Source organism: Thermobia domestica, chromosome 5, assembly GCF_964235325.1.
Source record: "Thermobia domestica chromosome 5, izTheDome1.hap1.1, whole genome shotgun sequence".
Taxonomy (NCBI): Eukaryota; Metazoa; Arthropoda; class Insecta; order Zygentoma; family Lepismatidae; genus Thermobia; species Thermobia domestica.
The window spans coordinates 47091174-47115095 of NC_137458.1; the positions used below are offsets into that span (position 1 = coordinate 47091174).

The window sequence follows — 23922 nt, forward strand, 5'->3', positions numbered from 1 at the left end:
ATCATGAATCAAAACGACTCTGCATATGGCGGAATGTTTTTATGGAACATCAAACCGAAGGAGAGAGAACTGCTTGTTGCGTCTAAGTTCAAAACTTTTTTTTTTTTTTACTCTAACGCATGTGTGGTGCGCTACCTGCTATGTGCACTTACATTGGTAACTTAGCAATATCGGTCGCAAGTAACGTAGGTTAAAGACAGGCATAACAGAAACTTTTTTTTTTTTTTTTTTTGCATATTTTGCTTTGCAGTTCTTTAAATTTTACGAAAGCTAATACGGAAGGAGACCCACAGACAGATTTGATGTTATCATTTCCGAGCAGTTTTACTATATGGATCCATAGTATAAGTAGTAGTAGTAGAAGCAGTAATAGTAGTAGTAGTAGTAGTAGTAGTAGTAGTAGTAGTAGTATATTAGTAGTAGTAGTAGTAGTAGTTGTTGTTGTTGTTGTTGTTGTTGTTGTTGTAGTAGTAGTAGTAATAGTAGTAGTAGGAACGGTTTATGATTGGGTTCCATTCTCGACTTGAAATGGGCAAATTAGACTTGCCTATTTTTTCCGCTCATTTTATAATCTATGAATCCGTATAGTAAAACGGAACCATCGTTTCTTCCACTCTATAAATACTGTAGGAGCCTCCGAGAAGAAGAAGGTAAAAGGGAATTCTCAATCTCAATACAGGAACAGGAAGAGAAGGAAGAAGAAAAGTGGTGTGTTGTACCATCTGACGTCTGCCTGTTTTGTTGGTGTTTTAGCATTTTATCTGTATATGCCAAGTTATTATATATATTCAAAATGGTTTTAGCAGATTTAGGAAGAAAAATAACCTCAGCATTGAGGTCACTCAGCAATGCAACAATTATTAATGAAGAGGTGAGTTTCAACTGGGATAATATACGAACAGATGTTTACTTCCTATATTTCACAGACTGGTGTTTCCACTTAATATACACTATTTTTTGTTCATATATTTGTGTATGAAGTTAAACCCCCTTGCATTTGTTTAGATCTTTTAAACATTTATGAATAATGACTGTTGTGTAAAGTTGGTCTATGCAAGTCCATCTTGTGTGTCTGTGCGTGTAATGCATCACATGAGTTCTGTAAATGAATTATCCATCGTGCATATGACCACACACTTTTGGGCGAAATTTACACTAGCATCAAGATTTGATATTCTTATGTGAACATAAAAAATAAGAAAATTTTCAACGATGGGAACAAACCATTATATTAGAAACGATTAAACAAATTTCGGGAAAAGTGCCCTTTGCGCAGAACATTCATGGAACTAATTCACAATAAATAGCAATACGACAAATTACACTCTATTAATTTTAACAAAATGGGTCCAAACTTCCTTAACACTAAGCTAATCCGACTCTACCCTTCTTATCCCTACGTTACCTCATGTGAGCAGTGCCACATCCTGTGACAAAATCACTTGTTCTGCTCAAAAAGTGTACTCTTACCCAAATTCCTTTATTCACATATCCGTCGCCACTAACGCGCTTCCTCCCTACAGACTTATCCGTACGGGATCTCCTGTTATTGCCTATCCTGGTTCATATTATGTGTAATAACCTCCGTACACTAGTTGGTGCATGTTTTTCTAATTGCAGATATGGTTGCACATTAATACTTTTTTACAGCGGAACAACACCAACCTTTGATTCTGATATAAACTTAAGCCAAAGGGAATTATGGCCGATACGTACAGATTTTCTTTAGCAAAGCTAATATTCGGTAAATTCCATGTTAAATCAAGTCTCACAACTTAACCATTATATCAATTTCAACAAAATTTACAGGTTTAGCCCTACCCTTTTGAAGTGATACGAAAAGTTTATTTTTTCAGATTTTGTCACAGATTTTTGTATAAGATCCCCTAAAAAAATCAACAAATTGGAAAAACAATAATTTTTTCTCAACTTGTACTGAGCTAGAGTGTTTAATTTGATTTCATTTTAAAGCTCTTAAAATGGGCTTTCATATGGTATGTTATTTGCTAAGGTTTTGTGAAATTAATATTTCAAGGTCACCAAAAATTTATTATCATTGAATGTATCCAAAAGCGTATACCGGTATTTTAAAAATATATGTTTTAAATACTTAACTAATGTGTTATATAGTTTATAATGGGATTGCAATGGAATCATGGTGAAGTTTACCTGCTTATCACTTAACTGTACTTTATTGCTCCCGAAGATATTTACAGAAAAATTACACAATAGGCCTCTACCTTTTTTTTTTTTTTTTTTTTTTTTAAACAACTTCTGTTTAGTATTGTCAACTTCTTCCTTTGAAACATGCAAAGGGAAGTTCGGGGGAAGGCACTCGCCCACGGAGAAACTAAGCATGCCGTTTGAAGGACCAATTCGTACTGATTACAACAAGCTAATAAAATTCGTGTACGGTTGAGAACTTTTCGAGATCTCGTATCTCGATTCAACGTTAAATGCCGGAAGTATATAACCAAAGTATTCTCTCCCATGGCGAAATCTGATGGTTTGAACTTGCTACTCCTTGATCACTGGGGTCCATTCACAGGCAAATTGTTGATTGCAAGTTGGATGACAGATGGCAAAGACGTAATGGTTGAGAATATACAAAGGAACTGCACACAATTTGTACAACCATTTAATATGTTTGGATTCCAACCAATGAAAGATTAAGACAGGAGATTTGTACGTAGTATGAAACTTCTTCAGCCAGACGTTATGATATACCGACAAACCAATCAAATAAAGTTCGTGTCCATGCTAATAAATCAGTTTCGATCACCGCGATACATTGCATTGTTTCAGTTTGCGTTCCACTAGGCAGGTTATCGAACCAATTATATACCTTTTGAATCACCTGTCGAAGTTGCTTTTAGCTTTGGTTATGCGAAACTGTTGCCTTGTCAAATGCAACGCAGTTGGACATATAAGATGTTCATGGTGCAAGGAAGTCTTTTGCCTGTGTCATTTCTTGTTCATAGAATTCAAGAATAACAGTGATCAATTTTCATCTCTAACCTATCATTATTGTGAACAGTGTAAAGACTAATTTAGCTAAGAAACCCGTCAGTTATTGCAAAACAGTTTTTTTTTTTTTTTTTTTTCTGTTACTTCCGATATATTTAAATTCGTATGTCAATATTCGTTGCTAATAATGTTGTACTTAACGCGTTTAAGTGCGCATATACTCATTTTTCATATAAACTTCCAAGTTAAATTTCTTTGAACAGCTCTTAACCGTACATGACTTTTATTAGCTTGTTGCAATCAGCATGAATTGATCCTTCAAATGACATGTTTAGTTTCTCTGCAGGCGAGTGTTTTCTCCCGAACTTCCTTTGTAAGAGGTAGACTCTTTCTGTTGCATTCACCCTGGGGTCTTACTCATAGGTACATTAAGAACACCATCAAAGCTTGGGTAGGGGAAAAAATATGAAGTTCCATCTGGATGTAAGAACTTCATCTGAGTCAAGAACACATCCTTACCACCAGTGACTATGATATCTACAGAACGAATGTCCAACTATTTCTGTGAATTCAAAAGCACGTTTAAAAGGTTTTATATGCTTTCTACTCTTTTGCTTTTATTCTTGTTCAATGGGACAAAATAGTACCTAGTATAATTTTTGCCATCATTGTTCTGAGTTTCAGGTTGCTGCTGCTGCTTTATGCTGTTCAGTTGTACTATGCTGAAAATGTATTGACACAACATGTTCTTTGACTCAGTCAGACAACTGTTGTGGAGTCGTGATGTGATCATTGTAGGTCATTTGAAGAGTAGCGTTAGCTACAAGTCTTTTAACAATCCCATCTACACCATCAAATACCCTCTTGTCATGTGATGTGCCCCCCCCAAAAAAGTTTTGATTCCAAAGTCTGATTCATGTTAATAAAGGTTGAGAAAATTGAACTTTTCTTCCTGAGAAGCAATACCACCATTCTACTAACTGATTAGGCTTGGTTTTCTGGAAAAGGTGCACCGCTATTGTATCATGTGCAATGCAGTCAGACATGATGACAAGAGATGTATCCATAAATATGTGAATCTTGAAAATAGATTGTGAAGCGATGAACGGTTGTCTGTGCATTGTGCCAGTGGAAACATTGGGCTGCATTCTGAAAAATGAAAGAATAGTTCTCAACGAAGTCTCATACTGCAAGACATTCACTTTCTATCAGAGATTGTTTCAGATGGATAAACTAACTGGACTGTTGACCAACAAGAAATAAGTGTTGATGAAATTTCGGAAGTTTTTCAAAAAATATACTGATGAAATCTTTAGTAGGTTTGACTAGTCCTCAGAGATGTTCCTTTTGAACTTGTATCTGTTGTTTGTAGCTGATGTTTTCAATACATTTGAGCCTGAAAGCTTCTTCAATCCTTCATTTGACTTCTTCAAAGCCAGGACAGTTTTTCAATCTCCAAAGTAGGAAGCTTCAGTTGAATTGGCACACACTACATACATCATAATAGATTTGTAAGACCTAATTAGTGTAGCACCTTCCATCTATTCTTTTATCCCATAATGAATAAGCGTAAGTTTTGTGTTTTGGTGCGTTGTTCCTCTACACAGTACTTAGGCCAGAGTTCACAAAACCTAGGAAAATCCCATTTTAAGCACTGGATATTTCTGTTTAAATAATACAAAAGTATCACGAAGATTACAGAGAATTAATTTATTCTGAGGAAATTTCTTTACAGGTACCTTTAATGCTTTTCGACTTTTATTTTCACCGATTAATTTCGACTTCAGTAATTCCTGAAGTCTTCTTCGAGGTACTGGTTTACAGAATAGGTGGATTCCTATCGTGAAGTTTACATACTTTGAATTGTCTCCTGTATCTTCGGTATAATCTTTGGTGTTTAAAAAAAGAAACTGAGAAATCGTACTTATATCTTTTTGAACTATCCTTAATATTTGAAATATGATACAGCACGATTAAGGGAATGTCTTTTTCCTTCACCCCCATTGACTTTCATTAATCAACTGTCTCCTTTAATCTTCGAAAGAGCGTAATCATGATACGTGAAATTTAAAAGATTTAATTTCCTGTATATTAGGGTAGAGATGCAAGGGCTCGAAAAAAAAAAAGCCGGCGTTTTTGGAAAAAAAACTCGGTTTTTTTCTGCTTCGCTTTTTTACTTGGGAAATTTTGGGCTTTTTTGAAAATTTTGCTTCAAATTGATAAAGCAGACTTCGTTTCGCTTCTCTATAACACAAAACTCATTTAATTAGTAACTGATGCATATAATAATATAAAACCTCTAAAATAAACCATGAATTTCGAAAAGTTTTTTTTTTTTTTTTTTTTTTTAATACTTAACATATTTACATTATGAATTCCAAAGAATTGACCAATATATTTAATAAATTTTTAACCTCTTTATATACAAATTAAGTACTTGTTTTAAAGAAAAAATATACATAAATAACTAGCAAAATTGTATGTAGTATTTTTACTTCAAAATATCACACATCCTCTTTTTGAAACAAAATAAAGTAAAACATGAGAGAAATACATTTATATGATACTCTTAAAAGCTGCACATCAAGAGCTTCGTTTCGGCCGGTTCTGTACATTCTTGAAATTTTTCAGTTAAGTTCTAACTTTCACATACATTGTATAAATACTTCGAACAAATTTTTCATTCATTGATCACATACGTAATAATCTGTTACCACCTATCAAGTGCTTCGGATCTACAAAATCGGTAAGGTTCCGAATTCTGTAATGCAGTGACTGTTCTTTAAGCGTGTTCAGAATCGGGAAAGTACCGAATTTTCTGTTCATGGATCATATGCATAATAGACTGAGTGTGTGGTTTCGTAGGCTCTAGAATATATAACCACCATCACGGTTTACCCAGTTCTGAAGGTTTCTGAATTCTTAACAAGAGGAATTCATTATATCGTTGCTTTTTTTTTTTTTTTTTTTTTTTTCAAAAAGGAATAACTATGGAATACATTTAAGAAGAGTGAAAAGAATCAATCACTGTTCCAATTCACAAGGAAGGCGATAAAACTGATTGTTATAATTAACGAGGCATTTCTCATTACATTCTATTAACAAGAGTAATCCCATATGCAGATGAAATTATTGGAGATTATCAGTGTGGATTTAGGCGAAATCGATCAAGTATCAACCAGATATTTACCATTCGACAAATATTCCAAAAGAAATGGGATTATATTACCCAGTACATTAGCTGTTTATTGATTTTAGAAAGGCTTACGACTCGGTTAGAAGGAAAACATTTTACAACACTCTTACAGAATTTGGAATACCGGAAAAGCTTGTTAGATTAATGAAAATGTGTTTAAATGAATCCCCGAGTAAAGTTCGAGTAGAAAAATGCGAGCTTCCACGTCAAGAATGGCCTGAAACAAGGAGATGCGTTGTCGCCATTATTATTCAGCTTTGTTCCGGAGTACGCTATAAGGAAAATCAAAGATAGCAGCCAGGGTCTAGAGCTGAATGGATTCAGCAGGTTATGGCGTATGCTGATGTAAATCTTATAGGAGAACATCGAAATAAATTCAGAAGCCTTATTAAACGTTTGCAGCGACATTGATTTAGAAATAAATACTGAGAAAACTAAATACATGGAAGTTCACCAGGATTGTCATACGGCAAATTACGAATGCGTTAAAATATTAAATAATACTTCCGACAAAGTGGATACTTTCAAATATCTAGGATCAATATTACGAGACCAAAATCATATCTACGAAGAAATTAAATGTCGACTGAAATCAGGAAATTTGTGTTATTATTCAGTTCAAAATATTTGGTCGTCGCGAATTCTGTCGAGGAATTTAAAGCTTAAAATATATAAAATGATAATCATGCCTGTTATGCTTTATGGTTGTGAATCATGGTCGCTTACGCTGGGGGAAGAACGCAGACTGAAAATATTTGAGAATAAAATCCCGAGACGAATATTTGGACGCAAGAGGAACGGGAATGGGGAATGGCAGAAACTTCATAACGAAGACCTACATAATTTATACGGTTTACCAAACATCGTTAATCATATCAAGTCTATGAGGCTCAGGTAGGCAGGTCATGTAGCCAGAATGGAAGAAGGTAGGAGCGCTTTCAAAGTTTTAACTGGAAATCCAGTCGGAAAACGTCCATTAGGAAGATCTAGGCGCAGATGGGAGGACAATATTAAGATGGATCTTGTAGAAGTAGGAATACCTGAAACTGGATCAAATTGGGCAAGTCAATGGAGAGCTTTTATGAAAGCGGCACTGAATCCTTGCATTCCATAGACCACTGACAGAGAGAATACATTTAAGTTAAGCACAACTGCATAACAAACATGACTGAGTGGTTAGCTTTTGCGCTTCTATCGGGAAGTCCGGGATTCATCCCCGCATTCGACCATTTTGACAAAGGTTTTTCTTAATTCCATTTGTGAATGTAGAGATAGTGCGTGTACTGTGAGTCCTGGCCGACTTCCTTTCTTATCGGTTTTAAATCGTTGTTATTACTAATTACCAGCAGTGACGAATTTGCGAAGGGGTTAGGGTAAGGATGTCTTTCGGATTAAAGCCTTTACCCCGAAATTATGGAAATTTTAAAACAAACTAAATATTAGTTATATAAACTTCAAGCTCTCCTCAGATAAAGTATTAGGATTAAAAAAAAAAAAAAAAAAAACTAAACATTTATAAGAAAAACTCCCCCCAAAATACTTTTCTAAATCCACCACTGATTTCAGTATAAAATGGTCTTTAAGGTTGATCCGGAGGAATATTTCTGAATATTCAAACAAAACGAAATATTTGTTATGCCTGTACTCATAAACTTCAAGCTCCTCCCAAATAAAAATTAGGGATTTTTTGAAAAATCAAACATTCAGAGAAACCGCTCCCAAATCTAAATCCCCTACTGATTATTCCTATCAAATGGTATTTAAGGTTGTATCCGGAAGATTGTTGCTAAGTCATTGCACGGCTACAGTATAACAGAAATGTGGAAGTACGTTCTGACAGATATATTGAAAAACATAAGTTTAATTATGTGCTAGAAGCTAGAGTACTAAGCTCTAAGAAGTGAAACACGGGTGACTAAAAAGAAATTATCTGGAGAAGAAAAACATTGTCGATAACTCAGAAGTTGAAATAAAGTTAAATGACCTCTAAAATTGCCCTAAAATACTATGTACTTTATGTTCACTTTAATTCATAAAACATGTGCTCCATCCATCATGATGGTGAATTCCAGAGTGAAATATGGCATTTAGGTCATGAAATCTTATTTAACTTTGGAGTATACTATAAGAAAGCTATCTAAATAGAAAAAACATGAAAATGAAAAAAGCCAAAATTTCCAAAATTCTCGTTTTTCCCCCAAAAAGCCGGCTTTTTATGTGCAAAAAAAAAACATCGATTCAAAAAAACGACTTTTTTGCATCTCCATATTAGTGTTCCTTTCATTATACTTGCAGGTGAAATGGTCTTATACAACAGGTAGGAAATAAATAAGAATTTAATCTCATATGTAATACCTGCGATATTAATTATTTCTTTGTTCAAGTTTAGGATCCGTTTTCAGCATAGAGGCTATGTAAACGTGGATCTACACTTTAAGGTGGAATCAAAACACCGTAATGCATTCAATGCTTTTCCACTGAGAGCGAACTTGGGACCCTGTTCATCAAAGGCGCGCGCGCTAGGCGCTAGACCGGAGGGGACTTCTAATTTCTTGAAATATTTCGGAAAACTGTGCAAACTACCATCATCGGTCGATGTCCCCCTTCCCCCAAAAGAGTAGACGTGAATGAATTCTTATTACATCGCACACGTTCTTTAGTGAGTCTTAAGGTACTTTACACATGCAGGTAACCTATTATTCTCGTGTCATGTTTTGAGGTTTACGAGAATAATATCTGGCCAGCTTGTGGAAATTCCGTAAGCCTCAGTATTTTTTGTCAAAGGAAGATTCTGATGCTGTAATGTCAATCGATTAATACCTACATTGTTTCTTATTATGTGACAGATAAAAGAATCCACAGTTCATATATTTCAAGAAATTAATATTGTAGGCACAATATAGGTGTTTACTTTGTTATTTGTTTCTCGATTCAATAGGATAATATTAAACACTTATTAAAGTTGGACTTATAAACACCGTTACGTATACAGTTAAATAAGTAAAAGAGCATTTTTAAGTGAGAACAATGTTTATGAGCTAATATTTGTTTACTAACAAGTGTGCCAGATGTGCAGTACTTCTAAAAACATTTTAAACAGGCAGTGTTTTTTATTAGCTGGAAATCGAAGCAGTTTAATTCCTTAAGCTATTTTTGTAAAGTTTAAGTTGAATATTTTAATAATGAACCTGATTTTTACTTCCAGGTGCTCAATGCTATGCTAAAAGAAATATGTGCCGCATTACTTGAGGCCGATGTAAATATTCGCCTAGTAAAGAAGTTACGAGAGAATGTGCGGGCTGTCATTGACTTTGATGAAATGGCAGGAGGGCTGAACAAAAGAAGAATGATTCAGAGTGCTGTGTTTAAGGAACTTGTAAAGGTATGTTAACATTATGTTTGTAATTTTGTTGTAAAGTAAACTAATAGTTTATACTTTTAGGTGATGATTTTGCTTAATGTAACTATGAATAATTATGTACTCGAAAGATTTCTTTTATTTATTTATTTATTTTATTTTATTTTTTATTTATTTTATTTATTTATTTATTTATTTATTTATTTATTTATTTTTTTTTTTTTTGTGAGATGTGATGTGAAAAAGTCATTTTTTGCTAGAATATTTGCATTTTTGCATAAATGTGAAAGTTGTCTTCATACTATTGAATTTAGTAAGCAATGTGAAGTCTAGTAATTTCTTATATCTTACAGAATTTTCAGGATTTTTGCTGTTTTAGTAGCTTACTATAATCGATTAGGATTAGGATTTAGATTTCTGGGCTTTTGGCATCTAAGGCCATTTAGCCCTTTACGATTGGAGGGATGACGTCCCTCAGCGAGCACACAATCCGGGGAAAGGGAAGGAAGAAAGGATTGGGGAAGGAAGGAAGCGGCCTGGGACCTATAAGTTAGGTACCACCCCGGCATTTGCCTGGTGTGAATGAGGAAAACCCAGGAAAACCTCATTCAGGGTGGCTGACCTGAAAAAGCGTTTTACACTTTTTAGACCGAGTGACTCCACTTTACTATAATCGAAGTCACTTTTTTGTATATATTTCTAATTTGAACTTCTCATGAAACAAAGTTAATAAATGATGTGTTACGAATTATTAAACTTCTGTGGGTGTTCTTTTCACAGATAAGGATGGATTACAATGTATTATAAGGACAGAACTAATATATATATATTTTTTTTATCTTTTTAAATGCTATTTACATTTTTATCATTGCTTTATGACAATTTCAGCTGTTGTTTGATTTTGTGTTATACTTTATATAAACTTCATGAGTTGCTGTTGTAATAATGTAAAGTTACTCATATGTCACTTTTAGTTTGTGTAAAAGTTTATTGGACTAATTATATGACAACATGTTTATTATTGTTCCAGCTTGTAGATCCTGGTGTAAAGGCATATCAACCAGTGAAAGGCAGACCAAACATAATTATGTTTGTCGGTTTGCAAGGATCTGGTAAGACAACGACATGCACAAAGTTAGCCTATTATTATCTGAAGAAAAATTGGAAATCGTGTCTAGTATGCGCCGATACTTTCCGTGCTGGTGCATATGATCAGTTGAAACAAAACGCAACGAAAGCTAGGATACCGTTTTATGGCAGGTAAGTTTGATTGAACAAATGTCATTAGATACTTAAATTGTAGTAGCCGTAGCCCTCTTAAATTTGCTGGCTCAAAGAACTGTCGTGGATATACAGTTAGCATGAGCTCCTTTGTAGAGAAACAGCCGGATGAGAGCGTATTTGGTTCTAATCTTACAGTAAGTTGTTACCTTTTGTACACCAATGTCTCAACGCTGGAAAGAGACGTTAAATTTTAAATCAACCGTCTGGCTAAAATGAGGCACTAGTAATTTGAAAAAAAAAAGTACATAATCTTTCTTTTGTAAGGTAGTCATGTGTGTAACAATTGTTCTCCGTGTATTTATAAATAATTTTGTACAGTTTCAAAAGTATGAAAAGTCTCGGTCGTAGAGTCTGCAGACTTTTTTGCGAAGACCTGCCAAGAGGACTGTACGTGGTTAGCGCAGGAACTGTTCTGAACACGAGTTCCTTCTCACTAGGGCTTAGTGGTAGAGCGTTCATCTCTGGTGCGTGGGGTCCCTGGTTCGATCCCACCGTGCGCCAAGTGAACTTTATGGTCTACAAACACGGTGTGTGGGGGGGTTCTCAGGGTTCTCCTGTTTCCTCCCACTTTATTACAACGACTCACCAAGGGTAGTCGTCAACCTGGTTCGATCGATGATATAAAGAACTTGAGTGGTAGTAACTGTTTTCATGTAAAAATATTTTTTATAATTATGTATATAATACTATTCTCACCTTCTCTATCAGAATTATAAAGTAGATGAACGGTTTAAAATGGTTTATTAGTTGATACACTTTTAATGTATTTGTTATTCACACTGTCGTGCACATACAAGAGAATTAGGTATCCATAAACAATTACATAGCAACGAACTATATTATACTCTCTAATATCTTACAGATATTAAAAACCTTCTTCTTTTGTTATTATTAAATTAACATTCTATATGGTATAGTGCTTATGTATGAGCACTTTCTACCCAAGGTACAGGTAATTATTAACCTATCCAGTATTTCGTTATATAAAAATGTCGCCCGACGATGGGACTGAATATAAAAGTCATAAACGAACTTGGCTTTTATCTTCAAGAATCACTGGTCCGTTTACAATAGAAATCTTACATTACATATATCCTTTACATTTTGATCGTCCCTCGTATATCTTCATTACATTTCATATACATATATATATTTATAACAAATCTTTCATTTCATTACTACTTATATTTTATTACATTAATTATATTCATTTCATTATCATTTATTACATTATTATATTTTATTATTAAACGTCGTCGCTTAATATATAATTTTTGAAGGGTACGAAGTCAAAATCGTAAGAATCAATTACGTTTTAATACATGAGTCACCGTGATGCAGGGCGCATTATATATATTAATTATTTTAGATGATATTTCAAAATAAACATTGGATCTATAAGGCATCAGAATAATGAAGAATCTTATCCAAGATAGTCGTTGAATAATTAGCTTAAAAGAATGAATCTTATACTTAACATAATCTTTGACAATTAAGTTTTCAACACAAGTCAATCTAATATAAATAATCTTTGCTTTTAATCAATTATGAACCGAATTATAATTCCTCATATTGCTTGTATATCGAAGCTATAAGAATTGTTTTCATTATTGATATTAACACATAAACTTAAAAATAAAAATTCACAAGAATATATAACTGATATGGGTTTAACCCTAACTTCATTAACTAGAATCAGTTTAAATTTGTACTTGCATATGATTCTAATAAGGTACATTGTACGGCACAATCTTGATTAGGTTCCACTATATGTTGTACATGCATTGCATCGTGATCCTGATTTTGATACAAAGTGCCATCTCTTGAACAGCGATTATGTCTATCCACGTAATTTGTCGTATTCCTGAAATTTCGCCATATCTTTCGATTATTTTTATGTCTATTTTTAAACCTATTTTGAGTATACGGTCTTACATAAGGATTGCCACGACTAATTAGGTTAGGCGGATTCCCTACATAGCTTTGCCTATTTTGTTCGTTTGGGTTGCTTGAATTTGCTCGCTTTATATTGCGCTCCGTATCGTTCACACTACGGATATTTAGATTCCGAACAGGTACAAAATGATCTGAATTATTTTTACTTTTACCTACTCCTGCTTGTTTATTCAAAGCATTGTATTGAGTTTCATAACATTGAACGAGCATTAACAAATGGTTGAAACTCATACACTGTGTAGAAAACAAGATTTGTTGTAACTTAAATGGGAGCAAATTTCGAATGGATGCTATTATTCTAGATTCCGACTGCAATGGATTAACAACTTTTAATTCGTTGTAGGTATTTACAACAAATTCAACAACGGATTTGTGTAAACGAGGATTGAAATGTTGATTTCTAATCGTGGCATCTCTATTTGCAAGCAAAATATCATTTTCATAATTGGCGATCAGTGCTGCCTTGAATTCCTCATATGTATTGATGTGATCACGTATTGCCTTAAACCATAAGGAACATGGTGGGAGTAATAAATGAGGGATTAGCTTCATATATTGTGATCTATCTATACACATTATATTGCATTCGTCCTGAAATTTTTCCAGGAACGAAGTAGCATTCTCATTACATTTACCACTGAATTTACTCATGGCACGTATTTCACTCATCTTAACGCTTAATTTTACCTTCCTTTTATCGTTCCGAGTACTTATTGGGTGACAATTCCTATCCATGACGTGATGTGTTGTTGTACCGTCTCTTATCCGTCTATCAGTACTCTTCGGATGAATTTCCTCCAAAATAAGGTCCTCATCAGATGTAGGTGGAGGCGAGGTCATCTCTTGTGAATGGGGAAACTCCAAATGATCACTGACCGTATTATTGTGGTGTGCGTTGTCCTTGACCTGTAGCTTCCTCATTTCCTCCTGTAGAGTAGCTATCAGTTGTGTATTTGCACGTATGTTGTTTGAATTATTGGTGACCTGAACCTTTTGCTGACGAACAGAAGATTCCATTACTTCTAAATCCTTTTTTACACCACTGATTTCTTGTATGATGTGGTCGTGATTTTCCTGACAATCCTCAGATATTCTATTTAACTTTTCCTCGAACTGTGAGGTGATGTCATCCATCGCCTGGATAATTGATTGTTTAGTTTGATCTGACTTCTGTTCCATTCGTTTACTTAATTCCTCATACCGCTTGTTGGATTCTTCGGACCTCTGTTCTATCATCTGTTTCAATTCCTCGTATTGCTTGTTACTTTCTTCGGACTTCTGTTCAATCGTCTGTTTTAATTGAACCAAATTTTGTTCCAGTCGCTTCATAGCTTCCGAATCGTCTTTATGATATTGTTCTTGCCGCTGTAAGGCTATCAAGATTCGGTCTTCTAGTGTCATCCCTGGAGTTACACTATGTTCACCGTTGTCACTATCATTAGGTTCATTCTCCATAGCGTTACCGTTCATTTTTCTTATTATTATTCTACCACTTCTCAGTCTTGTGAAATTTGTATTCATTAACTTGATTACAAAAGTAAATTCATCCTTACTTGGCTTCGGGTAGCGAATTTACAAGAATTCCCGGGTGAGGTGAACCAAAATGTTTACAACGACTCACCAAGGGTAGTCGTCAACCTGGTTCGATCGATGATATAAAGAACTTGAGTGGTAGTAACTGTTTTCATGTAAAAATATTTTTTATAATTATGTATATAATACTATTCTCACCTTCTCTATCAGAATTATAAAGTAGATGAACGGTTTAAAATGGTTTATTAGTTGATACACTTTTAATGTATTTGTTATTCACACTGTCGTGCACATACAAGAGAATTAGGTATCCATAAACAATTACATAGCAACGAACTATATTATACTCTCTAATATCTTACAGATATTAAAAACCTGCTTCTTTTGTTATTATTAAATTAACATTCTATATGGTATAGTGCTTATGTATGAGCACTTTCTACCCAAGGTACAGGTAATTATTAACCTATCCAGTATTTCGTTATATTATTCATTCCACTATTCAATCCATTTCTCGTCATCACCGTGTTCTTTAGCCTAGCGGGCATAACCGTGGGATGTAAAACTGAAGTATGTCATTTCATTTTTCAAACTGTCTTCGAGGTCCGTTTAGATTGAACATTAGTTTAAAAAAAATAAAATAAAAAGTTAGAAAAAGTAAATTTTAAGTAATTATGTATATCTCACAATAGTTGAACATCTAAAACAGTTAAAATAATAGATTGTATAATTTAATGAAGTAAGGATTATATGAATTCTAATAGTTTATATATGTATTATTATAAAATATCCCTGATAGTCTTCAGTTATTTTCAAAAGATCTAATATATATTTTGTTCTGTTAATACCAATATAAAATCAAGTGTCCTGTGACGGGGACAAATTAATGCTGACGTCCCCATTAGAATTCAATCAATCAATAAAATCAAGTTGATTTTAATTCATACTATTTTAAAAATTATAAATATTATGATATTCAGGTACATAACCCCAACAAAGAAAATGATAAATTTGTTGTGTAATGGGACGAGATTAAGGTGGTCATGTAGCTGGGGCGTAGAAGAAATGTTGCAAGTTTCTATTAAGTGGTCCGTATTACATTCGGACTAATAAAAGTGGTGCTCACTTGAAAAACAATTCAGAAACGCTGTCCTGTGCTATCCCAGCTTGAGATTCCTCCAGTGGGAAAAAGTTTACGTTCTCGCTTGTGCGCGATATACGAACTCATATCTTGTTAAGCAGTGCCTGCACTTCAGATTTCAAATTAAGTTCTAGGTCCTTGTATTACATAGTATCGGTATCGAAAGAGGATGCAAAAACTCCATATATACAATAGGGATGGCCGGATCCGGATCTGGCCGGATCCGAAGATCCGGATCTGATTGGGTCCGGATCCTTTGGATCCGGATCTCGAATCTCGGATCTAGATCCGGATCTCGGATTTCGGATCTGGATCCGGATCTCGGATTTCGGATCTGGGTCCGGATTTCGGATCTGGGTCCGGATCTCGGATTTCGGATCTGGATCCGGATCTCGGATCTGGGTCCAGATCTCGAATCTCGGATCTGGATCCGGATCTCTAATCTCGAATCTGGATTCGGATCTCGGATCTGGGTTTGAAATTCGGATCTGGATCCGAAATCCGAATCTCAGATTTTGATTCTTATCCAAACCCATATCCCACCCAAATTATGATAAACTTGAATATCTAAAATTCGCCGAAAGTAATTTCACGAAGTCCTCACAGTGAAGAAGAGAATAGAACATTAAGACGAATATTAGCAAGTCTATTTGTTTCCTTCATTCTACTCTAAAGATCAAATGCTTGGCTTACTTAAAAAAAAAAAAAAAAAAAAAAAAATGATCCGGATGAGAGTTCCAATGTCGAATCTAGGTCCACTTGGTTGCAGGACCGAGATGAAATAATGCATATATATATATATATATATTTGAAACCGGAGTACAAAACTGGAATATTTAAAATTCCTCAATACGCCTATTTCATTGACAGTTAAGAAAATATAAGCAGTTAAGACAAGTATTGACTAGTTTTTGCGTATATTTATCTTGCTTAGTCTGCTCAAAATATCAAATGTATATTTTACAATTAGATTTAATAATTATTTAGTAAATCACAATATGAGCACCGAGAATAAACTATGAATTTTGGTGCCCCTTATCTAGATTTGAAATTTCGGATTCAGACATAGAATCAGGCTGAAATATAAATATTTGAGATCTGGAAACCGAAACATATGCTAGTACCAAGATCGTAGCTGTTTGTACCCAGGTAATGCGAGCGGAAGGCACATGCAATAATTCCGCATGTAGTTTGGGGAACACGAGAAACTAAAAACAGATAAATATTCTTCTTCAGGGGTAAGTCGCGCTTTAACATGACTTTTCATGAGTGTTGTGTTCAAATATGAAAACTCTAATGGCGACTTGTTTGAAATAAAGGCCTTTTCATTTTTAACAATAAAGTTAGGTACTTTCACATTGGGGAAAAATTAGCAAGAAACATTCCACTGATTAGGGTGCTGATTCTTATGGAAGCTTTCACTTGAACCGGAAGATTTCCTCACGTGGGTATCGGATTGCCGCAATTCACCTTGCTGAAAGACGTGGTTTATCAGGAGGTCGACCAAGATTCATTTGAACTTAGCCTGTAGACTGCTTCTGGTCTCAATTATTCCCATATAACAAGACTAACTATATATATATAGTTGGTTCGAAATGAGTTAAAATATCACTAATTGACCTTAAGGGGATAATCGTGATTTAAATATTCGTAAATCAGAAAAGATGTGAAAGTTAAGCGTTAAAGTAAATCCGATAATTCCGGAATAAAGAGATTTATATGCAACCTAATGATAGCAATAAAACTCTTTATGTAACATTTTCAAAGCTAAGATTAACAGTTATCTTCTTGAAGAGGGTTTACGGAAACCTAGAATATTATAAATCCAATTATTGTAAGTAGTACCTCTGACAGCCCCGCATTTCACATCACCATCGCACTTCATCCTGACAAGTGGGCAATTCACTTACCCACAATGGCTTTTCAGGCGTTTCAGTGACATCAATATCTCAGTTTGGGTTTGGGATCATGCTTCGGTGAACCTTGACTATCACCATCAGCAGCTACTAGAGAATCAGAACTTATTTCTGTATTAGATAATGTGGGTAACTATGGCTTTTCGTCTATAGAAGTCGGAGAGTGTATGGTATTATTGCAGGAAATATTTGATACATAAGACTTAGATTGTCAGTATTTAGGAGCAACTTTTAAAATAATCAGTTACTTTAAATATACTACAGATTAGCCGATAAAACCCGACAGCCATAGTCGAGTGGTCTGCGGCATTAGGCTGTGGATCGTTTACTGTGAATGTCTTGGATTCAAATCCCACTTCGGGCATAGGTGTTTTTAACTGTCCTAGTTTACTTCTATGTCTGTGTGGTGTCGTAATGGTTACAGTGTAATCCGTGCAAAGCGTTCAACAGGTTCAATAATCTGATAAAAAGCTGTTACCTTTTTATATATAAAAAACAGAGGTTAGCGCGTGCCTTCGGTGCCCGTGGTCATGGGTTCAATTTCCGGAGAGGCACTCAACAATTTCGATGTTGACCCAGCATCGTGAGGACAATTGGGGAGTTATCTTAAGTAAAAGGTAGCGGACTCCAGTCTAGAAAGCCGGCATTAGGGACTTCGGGTGTCGATGCGTTGACTACACCTTCCCACTTTGAACGTAAGTCCGCTGGTAGGAACCAAGGGACTGGGTGCCAAGAATTTAGTTTGTTTTAATTATCATAAATGCCTTCTTTATTATTAATTTTTTCCAATATTTTCTTTTCAACCAGTTTGCGAAATTCAGAGCTAGCTACTTGTTTTCTTTTTAATTCATGTTCATAGTTAGCACAACTAATCACAAGGAAAAACAATCTTTTCGATAAAATTCGCCTCGCGTCTTTCGTAGCTCTAAGTTTAGTTATTTTTAGCTTCTTTTTAAGCTGAATGGCGTTTTATCACTTTCCCCTCGCTTTCCCTATTTTTTTTTCTGGTTTTACCTATGTTTCTTTTGCACGGACATTGCGCCTATATGCACATGCTTAGTGTGTTCGTTTACAAGAGCGGGCCATTTTCCTGCCACTATAGAAAGTAAGAGTGCCCTGTATCAGAGAAATATTAATTGACGTAAGTGAATATATCTGTGATGAAGTCATAATTTATCAGTTTTTGCATCGTACATAGTTTCCTCATCCTCATTAATCTCTTCACCCCCGCTTCCTGAATTCCAGTTCTAGTATTCTTTCTTGATGGGGGACTGATGTCTCGTGTAGGCTTATTAACTATAACATCAGCAATAAAGAAAGTGGGGTTTAATTTGCACTAATTTTAGAACATCACGTTAATTAAATAATAATAATAATAATAATACGGAGCGAGCTCAGGCTACTTGTTAGGATTCTTGCTTCGCAATTGGATAATACCGGGTTTGAATTCGGAGACCAGCCATCCTGACTGAGGATTTTCCAGGGTTGTTCCTCAGTTATACTGGGCAAATGCTAGGTTAGTACCTTGATCTAAGGCTCTGGAGACCTTCCTTCCATTCCTTTTCCAATGTTTTCATCTGTTGATTACTACAGTGTAAAGTGGCCTCTGAGGATGTATTTGGTAGCTTATAGTAAATAAACAATAACGACGTAATATATCTTCACGAAACGTGTGGGTTAATTTAACTACAGCCTCACAGTCCCAATAGATAGCTAAAGTTTTAATATCAATTTCCTGACTTTTAAATACTATTTTCATATTTTTTCAGCTTTCAATTTTCTCATGTATGTTCCACCGAGAATTAAACCTGAGATCACATAAACAAATGCGAATATGTTAAATATTTTTGAACACTTTAATATACAAAACACAAAACGCTTCAATGATACGATGCATGGATATGTTTTGGTTACGTCCTGCAATGTACGATTAAAGAAACCTGGAGGGTGAAGAAAAAATAACAGAAATCTCTTTTATATTTATTCCTTCAACAAACTCCTGACCTCAGAAGGGCAAGCCATAAGTTAGGTAATAAAGTCATTCAACGAACACTTTTATTAATACTAATAATACTACACAACTATATCGCTCTTCTGAAATTCTCGTGTGTATGTTTACAAATCTACTGTTGTTCCACGCCAACCAGTCTATATTTTTTGCTGTACCTTCGAAGTGAAAGATATTCATTATTACATTTGTTGATGGTTGGACTCTAGTGAATCAGAAACTACTATTAATACAGAGTTTGTTTTGTCTAGTATTCCTGCGATTAGAAGGGCATTATATAAAAGATATTTTCTAAGAATAAAATAAATATTTTCAATTTGAAGTTAACATTAAGTTTCGAAGAGGAGCTAAACAGAAGAATTTGTTACCATTTACATCAGTTTTCAGACAATTCAGTATACTATGAAATGGGAAGAAGGCAAACTTGGAAATATTTTACTAAAGAGACTTCGATGTAAATATTGCAAGGTTAAAATAAAATAAAGAACAAAGGTAGCACAAACGTGTTATGGAAACATTTAAAAGCACAGCAACCTACTATATTAGTGAATCTGAAAAAAAGTTTTGACGAATTTTATATATTCAATTTTATCATCACAATTTCAGATGCAGGTTTGGATACGAATCAAGATCTGAGATTCGAATTTCGGATCCAGATCCGAGATTCGAATTTCGGATCCAGATCCGAGATCCGAATTTCGGATCCAGATCCGAGATCCGAGTTTCGGATCCAGATCCGAGATCCGGACCCAGATCCGAGATCCGAGTTTCGGATCCAGATCCGAGATCCGGACCCAGATCCGAGTTTCGGATCCAGATCCGAGATCCGGACCCAGATCCGAGTTTCGGATCCAGATCCGAGATCCGGATCCAGATCCGAGATCCGAATTTCGGATCCAGATCCGAGATCCGGACCCAGATCCGAGATCCGGATCTGAGGTTCGGATCCGGGATCCGGATCTGAGATTCGGATCCGAGATTCGGATCTAGGTCCGGATCCGGCAAGATCCGGATCCGGATCTCACTGGGTCCGGGATATCCGGATCCGAAAAATTTTGGCCATCCCTAATATACAACCTATTGAACGGAACATAGTTATAATTATGGAAGATTTCAAACCTAGTGTATTGTAAATTACCTAAATTCTTGTGTTTGTGTTTTTCACGTTTTGATGATGATGGAATTCATTAGTATCAAGTATGTATCTTAAACTTCGTTATGCGACAGATAAAATAGTTCTTGTACCTACCCTAGAAATTTCCCATTCAGTACTATAGGAATGTTATTAAAATGAAACATCATAGTCCATTTAATAAATCGATTTAGACTTCTGCAGATAAACGAGTAAGTTATTTAGCCTATCCTTTATATATATATATATATATATATATATATAACTATCTGAGCAATATAAGTTAAATATTGTGATGCTTCAACATCGCGTGCATGTAACTTGTTCTTGTAGATACGTATTTTTAATGCAATTTAATTCTTAAATAATTTTAAAACATGATTTGTATATTAGCAGGGCTTGAAAAATCTACTTGTCTGCTCGCCAGTGCCGAGTTTTTTCATTTCATTTCATTTGGAGAGTAATGGCCGATCAATCAAAAACGTGAATTCAACAATAAATAGCGGATACCACTTTTTTTTTTATTTGTAAAGCCAAATTAGAAAATGCACTGATATGTTTACTGTGTCGCAAAGTGTTTTTGTGTATTTGTATAAACACTGTGACTGCAAAATGGTCTGGCTAGTAGATATTTTGGCTGGCGGGTACTTGCAAGCAAGATTTTTCAAGCCCTGTATATTAGTAATAATTTAAAAGAGCTCCTGTGTCTAACAAGGTTCGTAATTATGTCCTTACGTTTTAATTACACTTCTTTTGTTTCCTCTTCTTGTTTCTTTCTTTACAACTCTGAAAATTTGCAGAATTTTTGTGTAGTAAACATGTTAATGTAACTTGTTAAGACTGGTGAAAAATTTTTATTACTTCATCCCCTGAAGATGTGCACACATCAAATCAATGTTTACGTATATTCATATGAACTTTTACATCAACACTATCTGGCTATGCTTGTTGATTTCATTCTTTGAGTTCCCTTCTCCAGAAATACTGTTTAAATTCAGTATATATCACCGATCTCTTCTTCTCTCTAAGTCAAGAAATTATAAGGCGATCTTTCATATGCACGTTTTAACAAAATCAATTATAAATAAAATCTGTAAGTAGAAAACTTCTGATTCTACAGGAGGCCGTTTCAGATTTATGCTTATGAATTCGATCGCTAGGTAGCAGCACACGTGAACCCATCTGAGAATTTATTGCAAACAGTTTGAAAAAAGTGTGTGTTGACTTGCAGGAAGAAAGGTTGTTGTATGTGAGTGGCTGCGAAAATTATGTCATTTGGAGAGGGCTACTTTATTGTCCTTTCCAACATTGATTATAATTAGCCCAATAAGTAAACAATATATGACAAGAAGGATTACGTGTCAAAGGAAGGGATCAACTTTGTGTTGAATCGCAACAGAACGAACACCCACTGGTGCTACTGCTGGGCCTTGCAATATTAGGTATCGTAAATATCGGAGGCCCAGGCGTACCCCCGATGTAATACAAAAAGAGCGTTCCTTGGTGCAACGTGACAATAGTAACTTGTACACGAACTAGGATGCGTGTTTAAACATGGTGCAACCATATCTCTGTTAAAATTGCGTAATATTCAATATTTCGGCTTCGCTGGGGACAGGGCCGTCAACACTTCTATCGCAAATTGGAAAAAATTACTGAGACTTGTTTTTCTTTTGGTCCTATAATAAAGAAAACACTCCGAGTATTCATAAGCACTAAAGTTTTGAACTATGTGCATTCACTTTTAAGGTGTAAAAAATAATATAATTTCTTCCAGTTTGTGGTAGGAGTGCTCGTCCATGGCCTCAGCGCGGGACGAAATCTTGAATTTTACGGAATTTTAACAGGGATATAGTAGCACCAGATGCAAGATGAGTTATTTACTATGTAAGAACACACCGTCTCGGAGGGCAATAGCAAGTGTAGTTGAACGATCCGCCGCAACCGTAAATCGCGTAATTGCGTAAGATTTACATCTGAAAAAGAAGCATAAATTGTGTGCTCATATGATCCCGCCTCACATATAGAGAGGAAGACTCTTAATAGAAAGATGCACGAATGCCATCGTGCAGAGAACAGATTAAAGTTTGTAGTGATTTGACGAGATATGGATGGATTTTTTCTATGGTCTGTCGACATCCGCGCACACGAGACTGTCTTTGGCAAATTTATCAAGAGAAATGGAACATATTGTTCAAAATGTGCTTCAAAGCAGTTTTCTACAGTGAAAACTAAGATGCAGGGCTATAGTTAAGAGACAGGATTTACTTATCGAGTACAACCGCTGGTTGCGTCTCAGTATTTCTTAATCTGGAAAGGGCGCCAAATTCGTTATTATAAACGCAAAACGACCTTCTGTAAGTATAAATATGTAATACAGGTAACATCTGACTCATATTTGTTAAAGAAACAATTCACCAGTCTGTTTATGTGCTTATAATACTTTTAGGAAATTCGGTGTTGAAATAATTTTAGCAGCCTATCTGCTGTTTTCCTTAGCCAATCTTAATAAATTGAGAAACATCTACTACTTGAATTCACGTGCAGTTCTTGGTCCACTCCTCACTAAACATAGACCAAAGTCACCGGATTAATCTTTTGGTAGTCTTTTGTCTAAATATCTCCCTTAAAAATACTTAAAAACATATTTATTGTACATAAATAAATATATTTTCAACACTGTAATTATTAACCTAAAGCTTCACCATTAAAAGTTGTCCATTTTGTGTTTATGTAAGAACGAAACGTTGCCTTAGTCTTCATTGCTACCAAATTCCACCCATAAAAAAAAAAATAAAAAAAAAAAAAAAATACAAAAGTTGTGTATTATTTTACCCTTACATTTTTCTCTTCTTTATGCAGTTATACTGAAGTGGATCCCGTAGTAATAGCTCAAGATGGTGTGGATATGTTCAAGAAAGAAGGTTTTGAGATTATCATTGTTGATACCAGCGGTCGGCATAAACAAGAAGAATCTCTATTCGAGGAAATGTTGCAAGTTTCAAATGCAATCGTAAGTTTTGTGGATTACAGAATGCATAGCCGATTGTGTGAATGTTTTTATAGACTACTAAGATATTTCTATTACTATTTTAATTTGATTTGATTTTGAGTTTAGCGGCCCTTTCAGCAGTTACGCTATATGAGACGTGGACCTACATACAGCTTAACGTGGAATAAAACCATGTAAGCTCTCGCCTGAAATCGAACCTGGTCTCCCACATCAACGGCGCGTACGCTAACTGCTTAGTCATGAGGGAGCTCTCTCTCTATTACTATTAGTTATAGCACTGGTTATATTGATTCACCACTGTTGTTAGTATTAGCACTAATTTTATTGGTTCACTATCACTGAAACTATGCCATTCGAAAATGGAGTTTCAGTTTCACGACTTTTCAGAACCAATGGAATTCGATTATACGGTGAAGAT

The 23922-nt window shown here is 35.0% G+C and overlaps 1 protein-coding gene across 1 annotated transcript in view; it reads left to right on the forward strand.

The window, feature by feature from the left end:
- Positions 1-671: 671 nt before the first annotated feature.
- The window catches only part of Srp54k (signal recognition particle 54k), a 40227-nt gene continuing 16976 nt past the window's right edge, over positions 672-23922 (forward strand). The window contains exons 1-4 of the mRNA XM_081758667.1: positions 672-871; positions 9369-9545; positions 10552-10781; positions 23354-23504. Coding sequence (XP_081614793.1) covers positions 794-871; positions 9369-9545; positions 10552-10781; positions 23354-23504 — 636 coding nt within the window. The 5' untranslated portion in view covers positions 672-793. The remainder of the gene's footprint in view (positions 872-9368; positions 9546-10551; positions 10782-23353; positions 23505-23922) is intronic.